The 21,044-nt window shown below is 38.5% G+C and overlaps 5 protein-coding genes across 5 annotated transcripts in view; 3 read left to right on the forward strand and 2 right to left on the reverse strand.

Moving 5' to 3' along the window:
* Window positions 1-608, reverse strand: part of LOC125225751 (oxysterol-binding protein-related protein 1-like) — a 28,422-nt gene extending 27,814 nt beyond the window's left edge. Inside the window, exon 1 of the mRNA XM_048129593.1 lies at window positions 201-608. Within this exon, the coding sequence (XP_047985550.1) occupies window positions 201-345 (145 nt within the window). The 5' untranslated portion in view covers window positions 346-608. The remainder of the gene's footprint in view (window positions 1-200) is intronic.
* Window positions 1-15,584, forward strand: part of LOC125225158 — a 53,527-nt gene extending 37,943 nt beyond the window's left edge. Inside the window, exons 3-7 of the mRNA XM_048128734.1 lie at window positions 13,373-13,494; window positions 13,734-13,839; window positions 14,179-14,340; window positions 14,442-14,666; window positions 15,369-15,584. Of these exons, the coding sequence (XP_047984691.1) occupies window positions 13,828-13,839; window positions 14,179-14,340; window positions 14,442-14,666; window positions 15,369-15,584 (615 nt within the window). The 5' untranslated portion in view covers window positions 13,373-13,494; window positions 13,734-13,827. The remainder of the gene's footprint in view (window positions 1-13,372; window positions 13,495-13,733; window positions 13,840-14,178; window positions 14,341-14,441; window positions 14,667-15,368) is intronic.
* Window positions 874-2,821, forward strand: LOC125225753 (zinc finger protein 19-like). Its single transcript, XM_048129594.1, has 2 exons — window positions 874-1,980; window positions 2,461-2,821. Exons 1-2 carry the CDS (start codon window positions 923-925, stop codon window positions 2,768-2,770), a joined length of 1,368 nt encoding a protein of 455 aa, XP_047985551.1. The 5' UTR covers window positions 874-922; the 3' UTR covers window positions 2,771-2,821.
* On the reverse strand, window positions 3,662-12,780 carry LOC125225754 (epidermal retinol dehydrogenase 2-like). The gene is made up of 6 exons (XM_048129595.1): window positions 12,428-12,780; window positions 11,192-11,329; window positions 10,106-10,297; window positions 9,388-9,517; window positions 6,484-6,660; window positions 3,662-4,374 (listed from the first exon to the last, which is right to left on the reverse strand). The coding sequence occupies exons 1-6, from the start codon at window positions 12,674-12,676 to the stop codon at window positions 4,229-4,231; spliced, it is 1,032 nt and encodes a 343-aa protein (XP_047985552.1). The 5' UTR covers window positions 12,677-12,780; the 3' UTR covers window positions 3,662-4,228.
* A 9-nt stretch (window positions 15,585-15,593) lies between the features above and the next one.
* The window catches only part of LOC125225159, a 71,956-nt gene continuing 66,505 nt past the window's right edge, over window positions 15,594-21,044 (forward strand). Inside the window, exons 1-4 of the mRNA XM_048128736.1 lie at window positions 15,594-15,691; window positions 15,770-15,891; window positions 16,006-16,157; window positions 16,665-16,824. Coding sequence (XP_047984693.1) covers window positions 15,594-15,691; window positions 15,770-15,891; window positions 16,006-16,157; window positions 16,665-16,824 — 532 coding nt within the window. The remainder of the gene's footprint in view (window positions 15,692-15,769; window positions 15,892-16,005; window positions 16,158-16,664; window positions 16,825-21,044) is intronic.

The raw sequence follows: 21,044 nt of genomic DNA on the forward strand, positions 1-21,044 counted from the left end.
TGTTTTTGATCTAGCCCTAAAAATACCAATGTATACTTCGATATGAAAATAATGTCATAAGTCATAAGCATTTATTGCATACATATTTGGTCTTAATCCCTACCTGTTATTAAATCTTAACCATTAAAAAAGATAATTCTTCGGCAGCTCATCATAAACAAACATTCTTGTTTTGCTAAAATGCAGGTCACAAATCTTACCTTTGCAATTTATATCCAAGGTCAGTTTCCCCTCCTTTCTCGCTTCCAGCAGTGCCTTGACGACCTTCAGCTCTCCGTGTCTCGCAGAATACAGCAGAGACTCCTCCACTTCCAATTTAGGGTCACTATTATCTGAAGTAGCCATGGTGTTTTCCAAGGTAACGCAAATAGCGTTTATTTAGTAAACAAGGAGTACGCCATCGATTCTAGCCTGTGGAACGACTTTAGCCTTTCAACTCAAATTAATTATTAACGCCGCGTAAAGTTAAGTGAGCCGTGCGGATATTTATTTATACTTCGATTAGCAATAACGTCGCAGTGCTATCGCCCGTCCTTAAATTTACTTGACAGTTAACTGACAGTTTTGAAATTTTCGCGTTTTGTTTTGCAAACTGCAATATGTGCTACACTTTACTTGCTACGCTGGCAACTCGCTTGACCCTATTTTCGCAAAAAACAGGTTAGTTTTTGTCTTTTTATCAGTATTGGAGAAAGAGATGACAAAAATATTTCCCTTAATAGGTCAAGGTCATGGGAGTTGCGCAGTTGCGCAGAAGATTTTCATCAAAATTAGATTACTTTTTTTTTTTACTTGCAATACCTTTGAACGTCATGTTTTGACATTTCATTTGTTGTGTCACTTCTGTCAACGTTGTTTTGATCTTGTTTTGGTATTTGAAAATATTGGATATCCTCTTATTGTAATAATTTTGTTAGAAACAATGAGTGAAAACTTTCAGAATTGTTGCCGAATATGCCTAGATGTAGATTCAGAGCACGTGTCTATTCATGAGGATCCTATAATTCATCTCCACATAAAATCTTGTCTTGCAATGACTATTTCGGCAACAGATACGCTTCCAAAAGAAATTTGTGGTTCTTGTGTCTCACAATTGAGTGAATTTTACAATTTCCAACTGAATGCACGCTGCTCACAAGACTTGTTGGAATCTTCAGCTGAAGAACAGTCAAAAAAGTCAACTGAGACTAAGACACCTATTCAGCCGTTACCCGACTCCGAATACAACTCAGACTCGCTATTAGAATTTTTAAATAATACTGCCAATATAGAGGAGTATTTGCACAACCTGGGAAAAGAAGACATACCATCTATAGTAAATATGTTGGATAGAAATAATGAAAATTCAGTGGACGGGGTTAATAAAATTTTACATGCCAAAACAATGAAAAACACTAGTCCTATAAAGAAAAATAAGATTAAAACTGGTTTAAGCATGGAAGTAGACGTATTAGATTCAGACATAGAAATTGTACAAGAAATTTTAATGAAGGAGTCTCCAAAGAAAATTGAATCAAAAGTTTTAGAAGGAATTGTATGCTTTGCTTGTGGAAATAAATTTGATACCATACAAAAGTTATCCCAACACATAAGTGTTTGTGATAACGCTACTAGAACTTGTCTAGAATGCAGTCTTCTATGTGATTCTAGAAGGAAAATGCTGCAGCACAGAATGACTCACAATACTTTAATGCCGCTGACTTGCGCCTGTGGGAAACAGTTTCAAAGTGAAGAGTTGCTAACAGACCACTTCAGAGTGTGTCATATTGATTACATGGCATTGCTTGGTTGTAATTTTCGGTGCAAGCAATGCGGGGAATGTTTCAAGGAAAGGTTTCAGTTGTACCGGCATGCAAGGGGACATATTATGAAGGCCCAAGAAAGGGCTTGTGATATTTGCGGACACAGATTTATTGGGGATGATGCACTAGCAAAACATAAGCTGGAGGAACATAATAAAAGTGATAAAACAATGTATAGGTAGGTACTCTTCACTGAAGTTTTGAACTAAGGTGCATTAGGATAACCTTCAAATCAAGAGTGAACAGGCATCTTCTGGGCGAGCAAGCACCATCATAGGCCACGTCTTTGCCTTTTACTAGTCTGTGACCAAGAGTAAGCCCATTTATAATAAAAAAATAAAAAAAATCGGAAGATGTATAAAAATCACCATTATTTCCATCATATCAATATTCCTTCGAAATCCGCCTTCGAAATTACCCTAATGCACCTTACCATACTTTCATATTTATGATGATATGCCCATTTTTGACCTTACAAATGAGGAGTGTCTTCAAAAGGACCTTTTCTATAAGTCAGCAGAGTTTTTATCTATGTCGGTTTTACCTTGTTTTATGTTGACATGCCAAATTTTTGACCTTACAAATACAATGCTGTTTGACTATCCATTTTTCTGACCTTTGTTTACAATAAATATTAAATTTGTGTTTACACTTTCAGGTGCAAAGTCTGTGGAATAACCTCATCAAACCATAAAGAGATCTACACACACATATTGGGGCACACGGCCAAAACAGAACCCACCCGGCACCTCTGTGAATCCTGTGGCCGCAGTTTCAGCACTCACACATCTCTAGCCCGTCACGCTGTCATACATAAAAGTATATACAGTTGCACATTGTGTGATGAAAAGTTTACATGTGTGCGTTTGAGGGATGATCATCTGTTGGAGCATAGAGAAATGACAATGTGTGAGAGATGTGGAGGAAATGTTTATTGCTGTGAGCTAGAAAAGCATTCATGTTGTTAATTATATATGATCAAACGAGCTTCGCAAGCGAAGTTCGATCGATATTATATGACTCGCTTCATTGGAAGATATAATTATTAAGTTTACATTATTGTATTGCACAATGTAAACTTAATAATTATATCGAACAAGCATAATATATGATCAAACAATCGCAAGCGAAGTTCGATCGATATTATATGACTCGCTTCATTGGAAGATATAATTATTATGTTTACATTATGCAATACAATAATGTAAACTTAATAATTATATCGAACAATGAAGCGAGGAAATATAATGGTATAAAGGTATACTGGTTCATGCCACTTTCTGGAAGATTAGAACGCCTTCTGAAGACTGTCCAGGAGCCAAGGATTTCAAAATGCCTGGACAGATTCAGTGACAGGGTATCTGTAAAATGTTGGCCACATTGGTGATATGATGTAAGTGACTACTTATGATGTAAGTTCCTTTAAGATAAGCTGTGAAATAACTAGTGAAATGTACCAAATGCTTGAAGTTCTAACAATAGTAGTCATTTAATGTGATGATATCACTTTCAATTTAAAAAAATCCCATTATTTGCATGAAATACAATCAATTTTTCTTTCCCAAACTATTATGCTGTAATGAGGAGGCACACTGACATTTAATCCCGCCAGGCGGCGCCTGTGCAAGTGTCTAGGTATGTCACTGTCATTCATATGTGAGAGAGAGAAAAAGATATGATCTTCTCACTCTTACGTATGAAATTTTTAGCTGTGCAATGGACTAAGGTGGCGCCATCTGTCATAATCTTTGAGTGTGGTTCTCATGTAGCTCCTCATTCCATTAGCATATATTGTAAGTCTTACATGACTGAGCAATGAGGTTACTAATTTTTAAGAATAAAACAATGTGAAATACCTAAAACAATATTTTATTGTTTAAATTCAATCATAAACCAATAATTACCTATTAAAATTAACTATAACGACTAGTGAAATATACACAAATATAAAACCGTACACTGTGAATTTAGATTTTTATTACCGTGTGTATAACATAGCTATCATCTAATAGGATAACTTATATTCTAGAAAAAACTTAAATAAGAGGTATGGTAATATTGCCAGTATATCATAAAGCTATCCGGACCTTTGTCTTTTGTTTGAGCAATCACAAACACGGGCGGCAAAAAGTAAACTAACAAAAAGAAAAGACCCTTGCCACAAGTATATTCGTACGTTGACCCGCCTGACGTTATCTATATTGCCCGCGCATGATTATATTGCTATCACACTCACTCACAGAGAGAGGGCAGGACAGCAATACTATTATGCGCGTGTAATAAGAGACATGCGTGCAACAGGCGGATCCGAAAATCCTTTTGAATTTTTTTTATACCACCCACCATTTTATTAACTGAGCACGCATTCCTAATATTCTGCGAATAAAAAAAATACTTTAGCTCAAAATAGCAAACTTGTGATTCACTTAACAGAAGCAGAACCATCCCCGATGGCCAAAGTTGAAGAAGTCTGTGAAAATGATCCTTAATCTGTACGGTATAAGGTTGTTAAAGTCGATCAGTGTCTTCATGAAGGATGGTATGCAGACGATGCGATTGTTCTGCCTTACGCCTGTAAAAAAGAGATTAGTTTTAGAAATTCAAGTCCCCTTGAATTGTAGAGGCACAGTATAATAATAAAGAGTACAGTATAATAATAAAGATGTTGATTACTATCGTACAGTATGGCCGGTGGTTGGACTCCCGCTCCGACCCCTAGGTTAGGTTTTTTATAATGTGCTGTTTTATAAGTGTTTTATTTTATTTTACTTTTATACTCATATTGCCCAGTACTATCGTACAGTACCTCTCGGTTACTGCCCAACCCCTCTCGGTTACTGCCTGTCAAAAACGCGAACAGTCGACTTGTCATATGTCACTCATACAAGCATAGTACGCGTTCACCTACACGAGCTTAGATTGTGTGCTAGGAACGCGCCTCTTTCATATATTTGATCGCCAGTGTCCGAGGTGTGGTAGAGAACAGTTCTAATAACAAAACTACCGTAAGACATATTAAACCATGTAAAATCAGGTAACTCATCGGTAGCCCGCATGCGTGTGCATGAGCCCTTAGCGAATGACATACAGATGTAGTGTAGTGCGAAAAGGGTTTCCGTCGGAAACGTTCGTATTTGTCATGTTAGTTTAGTCAATGTCAGTACATCTTGTATTGACATTGACTGAAATAGCACGACACGTTCGTACGTTTCCGTAACAATTCGAAGGCAAATTTTTCGCACTACATCTGTAGTGACCTGTGTGGTGACGGGTTAAAAATTTCACCACTCCCTTTCTTCCCGTGGGTGTCGTAGAAGGCGACTATGGGATATGTTAGTGAGTGTAGTGTGTTTCGTTTTCTTTCCCTGCTGCCGGCGACCCCCGCTCCGAGTCAACGGTCGCAGCGAGCTGGGGCCCGCAGCCTGCCTCGGGATACCATTGGCATCGCGCGTGCTCGATGAACATGCTCCTCGTCAACCTGCAACCTGGCCGAAACGTTGGGAAAAGGTAAAATTAAAGGTAAATTAATCGCGTTCCGACCTGTATGTGACTTTAAATATGCTCCTCGTTACGGAGCGAAACGTGTCGAGCGATTTTCGTCAATTTTACGTGAGTTATCCAATTTTTACATGTTTAATATGTACATAGAGGACAGCACTGGCCCCGTAGCCGAATGGCATTTCTCCGACGCCAAACGAAAGCGATACGCCGCTGGCTCTGTCGCGCCAATACGCAAGCGCGATAGAGATAGATATCTACTAGCGCTTCGTTTCGTGAGCGTTTCGTGAGCGATTGTGCCATTCGGCTAGCCACCCTGGAGCCCTCTGTTTTTAATGTAACTTACAACCAGAACCATAATGCTAATAACAGGTTATGTGCTGGCGACACAAGGTTTGTGAACAAAATAAACCTTCTCCTATGTAGGTGACACGTATGTGTGTTCAAACCATTAGTACATAGTAATTCAATTCAATTCAAACAAGTTTACCGGCCCATGCCGGCGACACAGTAGTTGTGTTCAAAACGTTCATATTTCTATACCGCTGGCATAGGAGTAAGAAGTTGACTTATGCCAGTGGCATAGCAATGAGAATTTGGTAATTTCTACCGGCATATAGTGTAGGCTTTTAGTAAAACTGTACGTAAATTGTAGAGGGCAGTAGGTACATGCTTCTACCATTTTTTTCTTAAAATAAAATATTTTATACCATGCACGGAATAAATCATCAGATAATTATAAGAAAAACATGGACAGAAATTATTTTTAAATCCAATTTCTATTTAATAAGTCAGGTAGAAATATATAAAGTAACTGAGTTGACCGTGACGTCACTCAATTCGATTTCATATAAATTCCATATTAGCAAGTCGTTCAAATTCGTTTTGACAGTTCTTAAAAAGAAGCTGATTTGACTAGGAGGCAAGTAGCCCATTTTCACATCTTTAGTTACTAAATATGATTTTACGACACGATAATAATCTTTTTAACCATGTTTGGGCCAATTTCATCACTGCACACTGGCGCAGTCGGTAGGATATTCTAAATGTGTTCATATTGTCATATACCTACGATGTTCGAAAATTTATGTTATAAACGGATTTAAAGCTTTCGAAGCTTCTTAGACTTCATATCTATGTGTGAGGAGGAAAAATAATAGGCCTTACCTTGGGTTTACCTTACCTTCAATGATCATTCTCGCCGCGTCTTTGGGCGCGAGTTCGGGGCAATAAAAGGCGAATCTGTGCGTAGGCGCTGGATACATTCCCGTAGCCATGGTGGCCACGTACACGGATGTAGTGTGGATATTCTTCGTCCAGGCGTCTAGGCGAAGCTCCTCTGATATGGAGTCCATTAGGCCTGGGAATTAAGTGAGCCGCTATAGTTGTTGCGTTATACAGCTAAAAGGTGTTATTAGGAAGTGATGTAAACGTTTATATCACCATTTTATAGAGCCGCTATAGGCCTGGTCTATAACAGGATCAAATATGACTACTATAGAACAATATTATTATATAATGGTGTTAGAAATCACTGTTATGCAATCAATTTGCGCTATTAAGGTTCCCGACAAGCCGCTATAGTTGTTGCGTTATACAGCTAAAAGGTGTTATTAGGAAGTGATGTAAACGTTTATATCACCATTTTATAGAGCCGCTATAGGCCTGGTCTATAACAGGATCAAATATGACTACTATATAACAATATTATTATATAATGGTGTTAGAAATCACTGTTATGCAATCAATTTGCGCTATTAAGATTCCCGACAAGCCGCTATAGTTCTTGCGTTATACAGCTAAAAGGTGTTATTAGGAAGTGATGTAAACGTTTATATCACCATTTTATAGAGCCGCTATAGGCCTGGTCTATAACAGGATCAAATATGACTACTATAGAACAATATTATTATATAATGGTGTTAGAAATCACTGTTATGCAATCAATTTACGCTATTAAGGTTCCCGACAAGCTGCTATAGTTGTTGTGTTATACAGCTAAAAGGTGTTATTAGGAAGTGATGTAAACGTTTATATCACCATTTTATAGATCCGCTATAGGCCTGGTCTATAACAGGATGAAATAACCTACTAAAGAACAATATTATTGTATAATAGTGTTAAGAATCACTGTTATGCTATCAATTTGCGCTATTAAGGTTCCCAACAAGCCGCTTATAGTATTTTTTGTAGTCGTATTTTAACAGAAATTAAAACCTAACTATACCACTATTTTGGGATATAGTGGCTTTGGAAAACACTGCTACAGTATTTAACACTGTAGTAGTGATATGAATACCATTATAGAGCTATTTTGCTGTATAATGAAGTTTTCAGGATACGTTTATATAGCTTTGAAAAGCGTTAATAGTCGTTTTCTAATGCCTTTTATATCTCATCGCCGTATACGTCAAAATTACTCTTTTATATCACAGAACTGTGGAATAATGGTTTCGGTATCTCTTTTAAAACACAATAGCGTTATAGCTGAGTTTACTATATGTTTTATAAAAAAAAAAACTGTTTAGAAGATCTTTCTATAGTAAAACATTGAAAACAAGTATTGTTTTCTTTTATATAGAAAACAATACTTGGAAACTTTTATATAGAAAACAAAACTGGATCATAGTTAAAGTCTCATGCAACCCTAATTGAATCCACAATGGCGGGCTTATGGCAGTGAATGCGTATGATAAGTGACATAGTCGAACTATAAAAGCGTATGTTTTACTTCTTGGATCCATAGTAGAAACTATGGTGCCAATAATTTTATTGTATTAAATTATATTTATTTATTTTATTCAAAACAGGTATAAATCGAGGGCGCACTTAAAATACTCCATTAAACTAATATTCTTTTAACGGTAAAATTTCCATCGCATACCTTTTTGCAGTAATGATGGAATTATACGAAATCCAAATTATTTTGATTGACACTAAACTTCACAAGTTCACACGCCACTTTTCATAAAGTTCCTCGTTTAGAACAGTTTTTGTTAAATATTACACACATTAAATTATTTTAGAAATTTCATTCATTCGCATTAAAAGGGACGGCAACTGCTATTACAGAACAAAAAACCTGTATAACGGAATCTCAAATGCTACTATAGCATAAATTGATACTATAATAGCGTTACTGTGTCCTCTATGTCAACAAATTAGCACAATAGTCATCATCACATCACCATTATAGACCTTAAACGTCACGGATGATACTGCTATAGCCCTATTATATCACTAAATGGCTGCATAATTGCGCCAAATCGGCTCTACAGTACCAATATAGACTATTTATAGGACCATTTAATGTGATTTAATTTGGTGCTCTCGACCACTATAGGACCAGAAATTGTTACTTGGGGCGTTTATCTTAATACCGATAAGTATCAATATTATATCACAACTATAGGATATGCTCTTAGATAGTCTTAAGGGCTCATCCATTAATTACATTACACCAATTTCATGAATTTTTTACCTCTCCCTCCCCCCTTGTCACACGTCGTCACACTAAACTACACCCTCTCCCCCCAGATGTGACGTCACATTCAGATTTTTAGTTTAGGAAGGTAAAAATCACAAAAACACTGAAATTGTATTAATAACCGCCACATTTCACTATCTGTAATAGGTGTTGAGATTGAGATTCACGGACGTGAATTGCGTACCAAGTTACGTCATTTAAAAGTAATTTGGGTTTGTTGGTGAAATGTATATGGTCAACATAGAAATTGAACACAAATATTTAATTGAAATAGAATTTTATTTAACTTAGATTTTGATTTTTTTTTGTATGTGACTCACAAACATAGACCTGCTCACTCCGCCCTGTCACAACATGTCACATTTTGTCGATATACTATGGGTGCTAGGCGTCAATATACATTATATAAATAAATATCTATAAAATTTAAATACATACTTATATATATATACATAGAAAACACAAATAATCATCAGACAAATAAATGCCCTCACCGGGATTCGAACCCGGGACCGCGGCTTAGCAGGCAGCATCACTACGCACTATGCCAGACCGGTCGTCTGTACGTGTACATACATGTCCACTTATGTTTAACCTTACCTCTAAGTCCAAATTTGGCTGCACAGTATGGCGCCATGTCCGCACAGGGCATAAGTCCTGCGCTTGAGTTGATTGCCACGATGTGGCCACGCCGTCTCTCGATCATGCTCGGCAAGAACGCTTGGAATACCTGGCAGGAAGTAAAAGTAAAATTAACCTACGTTATATGGACACAATTCTCGTGAGCATTGCAAGAGATTTTTTACCTAACAGCATATTCCTGAATTCCCATTAAATGTCATATATACTTTTCTGAATTTCGCCTATTAGTTTCAGAGTTATTAGTGTTATTACCAATTGAAAAAAAAATCTTATTGTTACTCTAACTTCTTATTGTACTACTTTGTCTTTTTCTACTCATTTTACTTTTATATTATGCTTCCATTAGCCTGTTCTTGTTTTCATGAGCTACTACTAAAAACTAGTGCCTTCGCCAAATCTTGGGGCTGGTTGTCAAAGCTCCCACGAGTCGTGGCAAATGCCGGGATAATGCAAGGAGGATGATGTTGGACCGATAACCCATCCCATACCTACATTACAAGCGCCATCTTGGATTTTTTCCATTGAAATACTTCCGACATCCGATTCGATCGGATAACGTGAAAACGGACTAATACCTATCCATACTACGGTCTTCTCTAATTCACATATTCTGTAGACACTGGAATACTTTAGCTACTCACATGATTTGGATTTTCATAAAAAAGTTTTCGTTTACCCAGAAATGCGCCAGTAAATTGACTTCAACTATCTTAGCCACTGCTTCCGGCCGAAGACAGGTGAGTGGTGCAGCTGTCAACGAGCCAGCGTTACTGACTACCATTGACACCTCCGTCAGCTGACGCCGCATTAGTGTGGCTAGCGCGAACACTTGCTCACGGACTGTCACGTCCACCGTGTAGCCAAAGCACTAGAGGAATTAACAGGAAGTCACAAGTTATAAATAAATACCTATTATAGGACATTCTTACACAGATTGACCAAGTCCCACGGTAAGCTCAAGGCTTGTGATGTGGGTTCTCAGACAACTATATAATACTACTTTTGGGACTATTTGACAGACAAACAGCTTCGCTCGCGTTAGAAAAACGAACAAAAAATAATTGCCTATGTATCACAGTTCATAAGAAAGCACATCAAATATTTTATATTTTATGTTGTGTAGGTAAATTACATATTTAATGATATTGAGATTCATATTATCTTTTTCTTCTGTGACAATTTGATATGTTTTCTCTGAAGAAGAACGACGTATTATTAAGCAATAATATAATTTATTGAAATTAATTTCCATAGAGTACCTAGTCTGTTCATATTCTTTGATGAATACTTTTGCATGTTAAATTGTATCTTGTTATTTAATGCATGTTAGTTATAAGATGTAATGTTTTGAAAAGTTGCCCGCCGAGTTTCTTGCCGGTCCCATAGTGGATACCCCCTCCCAACTGAGGGGGACTGAAATCTTCTCGAGGCTGAGGCGTAGGGTTAGAGCCGGCGTAGCTTTATTTGACGTTCATATGCGCATTGTAATATGCCTATGATAATATAAAAATAAATAAGAGCGAATTTTCATTTTTTTCATTTATAATACATAGAAAACATCCATGACTCAGGGACAAAGACCTATAAGTTGATACTAATAAGTAGGGGCAATTATGGGCAACTTGGCAGTATATTCGATCCATGATGGTGGAAAAATTCCGGGTCACGTGGACAAAACGAGAGGATCCAAGGCTATGCCCAGTGGAACACAGTATCATCAGAGTATATAATATAGTCGGTCAGATAGGTACAGCGAGGTTACCTCTCCGTCTTTGCTTCGTATTTCGTTGACCACTGCATCGTTCCGCCTCGCATCCTTGTCCCAGCAGACGACTGTGGCGCCAAGTTCAGCGAATTGTATCGCCAGCTCCCGGCCTAGGCCGTTACCTGCTCCCGTTATCTGGAAATCAATTGGTGTTCATTTTAATAGGTACTAGGAATCTAACACAAAATTGTTATTCACAACTGAACATACCTTATTTACGGAACTACGCAACTGAAAGACTCGTATAACTAGGTACTACGTAATCATCCAAAATTCTCTGGTAGGCCGTAGGTGACAACTACGGTAGGTATCCTATGAAGGGGTAGGCAGAGCACATGAACTACTAAGTTTCAGTGCCACTCTTGACAAAAAGAGGTTGAAAGAAATCCAAATAGTGACATTGCAGTTACAGGTTGCCAGCCTCTCGCCTAAGCCACAATTTAACCCATAACTCACAGTCAAATTTTAGGACACCCACGGGAAGAAAGGGCGTGGTGAAATTCTTAACCCGTCACCACACGGGGTATCTACTTATAGTATAGGTACGTAAGTTTACCTACACTACAGTAAATGCGTCGCAAAAATAAACGAGTAATTAATCTATCTATGGGTATCTTTCTAGTCACTCTGATTAGTACCTAGTATTAGATAATAGATAGTCAGGTACAGTGCAGCTGCAAAATTGCATGGGGGAATTATGAATGAATTCTTTGATTAAATCGCCATGCACTTTTGCAGTCACTGTACCTACCTACTTGGTTAAGTATAGCCAATTTAGCGGAGGGCTGAAGAAGCCCCATTTATGCAAAGATGTGTGGATTATATACATGATAATAATAAAGATGAAGAAGAAGAAGAGAGTAGAGACTGCTCGATCCCACAGTCAAACCGTGAAAACTGTTTTGTGGGACATTGTTCTAATGTAAACTGTTTATTTGTGCGTTAATAAATAAATAAATACAATACAATAAGTATTATAACAATTTTTGCTTTTGATACTTACTTAATACTATTACTACTTCACTGGCTCAGTGACCCAAAAAGGATTTTAGCCTCCGACATAAGAGATCGCCTCTCTTCCCTAGCCTCAGCCACTTCACGCCAGTTGGACACACCGAGAGCGGACAGGTCTTTTAGGGCTTCTTCGCACCAGCAGCGACATGTGGGACACCCCGCGCTTTTGTTATTTAATAATCTTAAACACTTAATCCAATTTAAAAACAAACCACTCACCAATATAGTTTCTCCATGTAAACTCTTCATAACTGGTGGCACCAGCACCCTAAACACCGCTACAGCACACGTCGAGAACAACTTAACCACTAGCACCAGCGTGTCCAACGCCCACAGAGGCGCCGCAGCCAACCTACTACTCCCCCACCACGGCAGAATCCAGATCTCTTGCAACTCTCTGAATTTCCTAGCCGAAGTGCCTACGAAACTCACTAACAAATTCTTTCTTCCCATAAAGATAAAATACATCTAAACAAATACAGTGAGCATACTGAATATGACATTTATTTTTCCTTTCAAAAATAACCAAATATATTTGCAACCTCGTTTTTAAATCAATGTCATGTCACTTTTGACACACAGCTGAGTTGTGTTTATTTTGTGCTGAATATTGCAAAATGGCAAAACCATTACAAAAGGAAAGAGAGAATCGGTCGGCGGAGAAGAAAGATCTAACTTTTCATGCGTATACGATAACACCGGAGAGTGCTCACACTTCGATACTGCTTTTGGAATCGACTGAACCGGAGATACTATGTCAGGTAACAACACTTTCTTAAAAGTATTTACAGTTCGTTCATTGAAATTGTTCCACCCCTGACTGTGAGTATTATATGTATTCCTTGCCCCTGACTAAAACATGGGCATCAACTATGTACTCTAATTACCTACAGGTAAATGATACCTAGGGATCTAGGTAACAGTGACATTGGTTACCTCGGTTATCAACCACCGGTTCAACCGAACATCAAAGCGATATTGGTTAGTATAAATTGTACGGTCGTTTACATTCTGAAAAGAGGACGGTATGTCTCCATGAATCTCAAGCTTTCAAAATGGAGATAAATGAATACCTACATAATTTAAAATGTCCTAAAATTTAGTCTGCGCACCCCGCATCCTGTTCATCTGACCCGTGACATGAACAACAATCATGCCTTTCAGACTCTTCGAGCAATTACAAAGTTCTCCGCCCAAGATGTTCAGAACCGCTACGTGCTATTCAATCTGAACGCGATCCACTATATCCTACCACACGTAGAACACCGTGAGCTGAACATCCGCAGGTTAGACTTATTCTAATGTACCAATTACCATACGTAGTGTCTTCTTAGTAGTTTGTGCTATTACCTACCAGCGTGCGTAATAACCGAATGCAGAAATGCTCATGACGAAACGAAAAGCTCGTAGATATCTATCGCTCTTGCGTATCGGTGTTGGTCATCATTGGATGGTGACGATAAGACGGCTTAACGGCCGTAAGGCTAAGCTGAAAGTATCAAAAAACTTTACTTTATTGTCCCAGGTTCGCGCTAAAAGCGTTAGCGCAACTCTGCCAATTACCACGCGGCCCGGAGCAGGTCCTAGAGGATCCACAGAACTTGCGGAAGATCGCCTACATGTTGGTGAAGGTAACCTTCAGTTAATCCCTTCCAGTTTTCTCTTAGTTGATAATCCAGAATAGCAACATTATCCATAAGTTCCGATGCTCATTTGTTTCTTGCCATGCACAGATGACAATCACATACCTAAATACCTACCTACTCAAATTAAGTAAGGTTGAGAACGTGGCAGGGCAGGAATGGTGGCAACTTAATAATGCTGCCAGCATGGTCCTAGGAACTGGATTGGGTCGGATTAGAGTAGGTAAGAATCACTTCGAATGTGTTTAGACAAACATTCCAGACCATATATTACGACTTATTTACCTATGCAAACATAAAGTGTTAACTATACTAAATTACCTACAGATTGAAGATGTGTTCGTCCTAGAATTTGCGTCACTAGTTCTATCAGAGCTGACAAGAGAGCCGGTCGGATGTGAGCAACTGGTATCCGCTAATATCCTGAGCAGCCTCTTCTCCAGGATGAAGAATAGTCTGGACCCTGACGTGCAGAAGAATTGTCTTCAGGTACGGTACGGTAGCAGCCATGTCTGTATTGTACGTCACATATCGGACTATTCGGACTGTCTCCATAACTACCTACATGACTCTTTCTTTTAATATCTCAGACGCTCAGCAACCTCCTAGACGACCCGGTCTGCGCCTCAGAAGTAACCAAGAACCAGCAATTCAGCTGGCCTTCAGTCCTTGCACTCATGCAGAGCAAATACCTGGCCATACAACACGCGGCACTGAGAACGGTGGACCAACTGATATGTCGGTATAAAGATGAGGTGGTGCAGAAGACTTTTAGGTCTTCCACGGGGGTGTTGGATCTTTGTGATATTTTAGAGGTTAGTGAAATAAAGTTTCCTACTTCCTACTGCATTCCCACTCCGTAAAAAACTAGAATTTATGTAAACTCAATTAATTGGATCACTGGACAATGAAACTTGGCCTCCACAAGAACGTGTTTTGTTTCGCGGTCCTGCGTAACTTCAAGCGCCCTCCAACTCACGCGCGTATCGCGGCGAGATGCTGATTTGCTGAATCCACACTCGCGTTCGCGGCGTCTTATAGTGCAAGTGTGGAAGGCGCTTTAGAGTTTGCAGAATACCAGCTTCCACTCCATTTGCTCAGTTGCTCAACTGATCCTATTCATATTTTGTTTGACTAGTTATTATTGTACGAATTTATTTCTTATGTAAATGGTTAGAAAAAAAAACATATGCGTTAAAAAAGCTCGCAGAGTAGATATTTTATAAAATTTCATTCATCCATATAATACTAATATTATAAATCGGAAAGTGTGTGTGTCTGTTTGTTTGTCCGTCCTTCACGGCAAAACGGAGCGACGAATCGTCGTGATTGTTTTAAGTGGAGATAGTTGAAGGGATGGAGAGTGACATAGGCTACTTTTGTCTCTTTGAAGCCGTGGGCAAAAGCTAGTAATTCATAATTAGGGAATTTTACAATCTTCATACAGTTTTTGTTAAATTTTAGCAACTTTGTATTCATTTTCCGATGGGACATCTAACCTCAACTAATTTAAACAGTCGTACGAGTTCCGCGACGTCCACGCGGTGGTGCTAAGCGTTCTCAAGAACTACGTGGAGACGGAAGAGAACGCGTCCCACGTGTACCAGTCCGGGTGTATCCTGCGGCTGCTAGCGTACTTGGAAATGGCACTACCAGCCATGAAGCCCCACTGCTTGGCTGTGCTCACTAAGATATCCTTCTCTTCTAACGGCAGAGACGTAAGCATGCTTTAGTTCCTTAGAATGTGCCTACACAAATATGAGGTTCTCAAGAACTATGGGAAGACTGAAGAGAACGCGTCCCATGTGTACCAGTCTGGGTGTATTCTGCAGCTGTTGGCGTATTTATGCTTGGCTGTGCTTACTAAGATATCCTTCTCATCTAACGGCAGAGACGTAAGCATGTTTTAATTCCTTAGAATGTGCCTACACAAATATGAGGTTCTTAAGAACTATGGGAAGACTGAAGAGAACGCGTCCCATGTGTACCAGTCTGGATGTATTCTGCAGCTGTTGGCGTATTTAGAGGGCGCTACCAGCGGTGAAGCCCCATTGCTTGGCTGTGCTCACTAAGATATCCTTCTCATCAAATGGCAGAGACGTAAGAATGCTCTAGTTCCTTAGAATATGCCTACACAAATGTGAGGTTCTCAAGACCTATGGGAGACTGAAGAGAACGCGTCCCACGTGTACCAGTCCGGGTGTATCCTACGGCTGCTAGCGTACTTGGAAATGGCACTACCAGCCATGAAGCCCCACTGCTTGGCTGTGCTCACTAAGATATCCTTCTCATCTAACGGCAGAGACGTAAGCATGTTTTAATTCCTTAGAATGTGCCTACACAAATATGAGGTTCTTAAGAACTATTGGGGAGACTGAAAAGACCGCGTCCCATGTGTAACCAACTAACCAGTCCGGGTGTAGATATTCTGCGGCTGTTGGCGTATTTGGAGATGACACCATCAGCCGTGAAGCCTCACTGCTTGGCTGTGCATACTAAGATATATCCTTCCAATATCCAAGCAAACTGTGAACTAACTTGGAAAGATTAGAGACCGCTCTTTATTTTTAGTCTCATTATAGAAATCATATTTGCACGACATTTGAGCACAATTTGGCATTGCAGAGTCAGGTAGAGTTCTCTCGAACTTTCTAGCGTTAAATTAAAAATTTCTTACCACCCTTAGAACTACACTTGCGGGCCTAGCATACTAACTATGATGTAGCCTATCGCGTCGGTAAGTTCTTGTCGCACTTACAGAAAGTGATAGTGGTAATATAGTGTAATTTTATCAATATAAATCAATTTTTCAGGCTTTGTATGAGACAGGGACGGACCTGGTGTTCTGCCAGCAACTCCTGGGATCGAACGTGGGTCTGCTAGCCGACGCGGCCATGGGCGTCGCCAACATGACAAAGCTACTTCCTTCTGCAGTGCGAATGTCAGACACCAACATCATTGAGGCCCTGTGTGGTAAAAACACATTTTCTTTGCCTGTTTCTCTTAGGGCCACATGCACCAACAAGGGTTAGTCCATCACTTTCTATGGAATTTGACCCTGCCCTAAACCCTGAGTTAAGGGGTTGGTGCAAGTGGGCTGTATACCAGTTCATCCAGGGTCAGGTCTCCTTTGTATGTCTGCGCTCGAGTGCTAAAACTTGAATTTCCTATGGGCCCATTTAGACGGTGCGAGAAACTCGCATGCGAGTTTCATTACATAGCGTTAATTGGTGTGCTGAATTGTATGTATTTGTAATTTCAACAGTCCGCATTCCGTAATATACTTAACTAAAATCCTATGAGTTCGCGTGGCGTCTAAAAGGCCCTGAACTTTCAACTAACTTTTTTGTTTGCCTTCGGGTAGGTACTTTAAATGTTACAAAATACATGTTCCTGAATAGTCATTGGAGTTCGAGACAAGATTTTGACTAGTGATCAAAGTCGGGCATCAGTGTGCGTAGCCGAATGCACAAACGCTCACGATAATATCTATTTCGAAGCTATCTATCTCTATCGCTCTTGCATTTCTGTCGGCGTCTGGCGTCGATGATTGCCATTCGGCTACGCCGGTAGATTGCCTCGGCTACCATTGTTTCCAAAATATTATATATGACCTGTCCCCGACATCAGAAGTGGGATCACATCGAGGCAAAGAGACGCAAAATAATTGCACCGGAACGGAAGTGCCGCCATATTGGCAATTTCTCGAAGCGCAAAATCAACAAATGCGCGCCATTTAGCATTTTGGTTATATAATGAAACGTTTTTATTTTATACTTGTATGAGAGATCATATCAATTCAATTATGCGACCGAGTATGTTAAAGGGGTATAATATGCAGCCTTTTGTCTAAAATAATAATCAACGTTTTTACTTCAAGAAAGGTAACTAACTTCCAAGGAACAAATTAGCTTTACTCAAATGTCATATGACCTGTAGTGACTACTAATATGATGAAATAACTAACTTCCAAAGAACAAATTAGCTTTACCCAAATGTCATATGACCTGAAGTGACTAATATTATGATAAAATAATTGTAAACATGTATTTGTATTCTCCATTTAAGCGATCCTAATTAAATTTGTTTTTGGGATAAATTTAAATATGTAATTCAATTGGCAAATATGGGACATAATAAAACTGCGTTGGATATAAATCAATGACACCAATTATATATTTACTCGTTAGAAACACATCAAATATTCAACAAGGGAGTAAAATCATAAACATGGTTACTATTAAGTTACGTATAATGAAATAGTAAAATATGCTTATTTTTAATTACAATTTCATTAGTCAGTTTCATCAATTTATTCAGGTAGTTTTCATTAATTAATTTTCATAGTTAAATACAGGTAATTATTATTAAATAATCAGACATAAACAGGGTTGTAGAGTTGTTTATAACGAAACACTAAAACATTAACTTTTTAATTACATTTTCATTAATCCATTTCATAAATTAATTCAGACAATTTTCATTGAATAAATTTATAAATTAATTCAGGTATTTATTAAATAATCAGATTAAGGTACTTCAAATAATTTCATAAACTAATTCAGACAATTATTATTATTATATAATCAGATTAAGGTACTTATCTCTGTTCGTGGCGCTGGTAGAACTAAAAGTGACTGCTCGCCGACGAGCAGTCCCTTTTATAACCAGTCCAGGTAAACTTGCCAGACCGACCCGGTTTCTTTGTCTACCGACATTATTGCCATAAATTTAAATGTTTGAGAGAAACGTACCTTAAAATGTTACAATTATTAAACATTATAATGGCAAATCCAACACGGCCATACTGACAAGTACTTCGATCTCGAAGTACAAAAGTATTTACATAGTTATACATCTTAATCTTACTCTTATATTAAGTAGCCACAAGCCTTGTCATGTAAGCCCCATCACCTGCTGCCCGTGAAGCCAGGCAAACATCAGACTTGTGACCGACCAGCATTTTTTTTGTAGCTGTGGGCCCTGGCATGAAAGCTCCGTCACCTGTTGCGACATGACGTCGAGCAATCATCAGACACACAACCGACCAACAGTATTTTTGTAGCTATGGGCCCTGGCATGAAAGCTCCGTCACCTGTTGCGACATGACGTCGAGCAATCATCAGACACACAACCGACCAACAGTATTTTTGTAGCTGTGGGCCTTGGCATGAAAGCTCCGTCACCTGTTGCGACATGACGTCGAGCAATCATCAGACACACAACCGACCAACAGTATTTTTGTAGCTGTGGGCCCTGGCATGAAAGCTCCGTCACCTGTTGCGACATGACGTCGAGCAATCATCAGACACACAACCGACCAACAGTATTTTTGTAGCTGTGGGCCCTGGCATGAAAGCTCCGTCACCTGTTGCGACATGACGTCGAGCAATCATCAGACACACAACCGACCAACAGTATTTTTGTAGCTGTGGGCCCTGGCATGAAAGCTCCGTCACCTGTTGCGACATGACGTCGAGCAATCATCAGACACACAACCGACCAACAGTATTTTTGTAGCTATGTGCCCTGGCATGAAAGCTCCGTCACCTGCTGCACCATGACGTCAAGCAATCATCAGACACATAACCGACCAGCAGTATATATACAATTGACAACATTTCATATTTTTGAGTACTACTTTTTAGGGTTCCGTAGCCAAAATGGCAAAAACGGAACCCTTATAGTTTCGTCATGTCCGTCTGTCCGTCTGTCCGTCTGTCCGTCTGTCCGTCTGTCACAGCCGATTTACTCGGAAACTATAAGTACTACAGTGATGAAATTTGATGGGAATATGTGTTGTATGAACCGCTACAAAATTATGACACTAAATAGTAAAAAAAGAATTGGGGTGGGGCCCCCATACATGTAACTGAGGGATGAAAATTTTTTTTTCGATGTACATACCCGTGTGGGGTATCAATGGAAAGGTCTTTTAAAATGATATAAAGTTTTCTAAAAAACATTTTTCTTAAAGTGAACGGTTTTTGAGATATCAGCTCTCAAAGTCGTAAAAAGTATGTCCCCCCTCTATTTTTATAACTACGGGGTATAAAATTCTAAAAAAAATAGAGGTGATGCATGCTAATTAACTCTTTCAACGATTTTTGGTTTGATCAAAGTATCTCTTATAGTTTTTGAGATAGGTTGATTTAACTGTAATTTTGGCAGGTGTATAAATTGACATAATAAGTTTATTATATTTGCTGCTACGGAACCCTTTGTGCGCGAGCCCGACTCGCACTTGGCCGGTTTTTATTGTTTGGTTTGAAAGAACTCAATACTAAAAGATACACGTATTTTTTTTTATTTTTCCAAAAACTGCTATTTTAATGAGAAAGTCCCTTATTACTACTTCGAGTAGAAAGAGCTTAAGAAGACACAGCTTTATGACTTCACATGTGTTGATTCATACACTTAAGAAAACGACAAAATAATTTCCAAAAAAAAAAAAGTTTTAACATTCAGCTTAAACAGTTCGGTATGTCTGACTGTCAAGTGTCACTGTCAAACTCAAGTGACTTCCTAACTGGAAGTTTCTTTTGTTATAGTGACAGCTCTAAATCAGCTATTGAGGTCACTTCCCCATTAAACTATTTTTTAAGATTTTTTGTTATCATATAAATACGGGAAAAAAAAATTATATTAATATTATATCTCGAAATGGTTTTCGACTTAGGGACACTGAAAATTTTGAAACGTTGTCAATTATACATAGTATATAATATATATTACACATTTTATTACATATGTATATATCCAACACGGCTAATCCGGACTTAAAGCAATCGGCAAAAAAGCTACCTTTTTTTCAGTTATTTATTGTAACCTTAAATTAATGTAACAGTATAGCAAGTACACAATAAATATAGCCAGTTTTTTTTGCGGAATGCTTTAAGATAATCAGCACTTAATATGGCCATTTACCATTTTGTATACTATTTTACATTTTCTTTACAGATATAGCATCATCGATAGGTATATCTTTCATCAAGTTTTATCACAAAATGTTTTTATCTTTGTACTGTACTGTAAAAAGATACAATATCCTAGGACTTCAATTAATCGAGCTATATATTTATTTCTGATTACTTCACGATCAATCAACAAGTGTGAATATTATTATATCTTCCAAACAGCTCGGCCAGTCTGACCTAACGACATAATATTTTATGAAGGGCATGTCATGTAAG

This window comes from Leguminivora glycinivorella, chromosome 4 (genome assembly GCF_023078275.1).
Source record: "Leguminivora glycinivorella isolate SPB_JAAS2020 chromosome 4, LegGlyc_1.1, whole genome shotgun sequence".
Taxonomy (NCBI): Eukaryota; Metazoa; Arthropoda; class Insecta; order Lepidoptera; family Tortricidae; genus Leguminivora; species Leguminivora glycinivorella.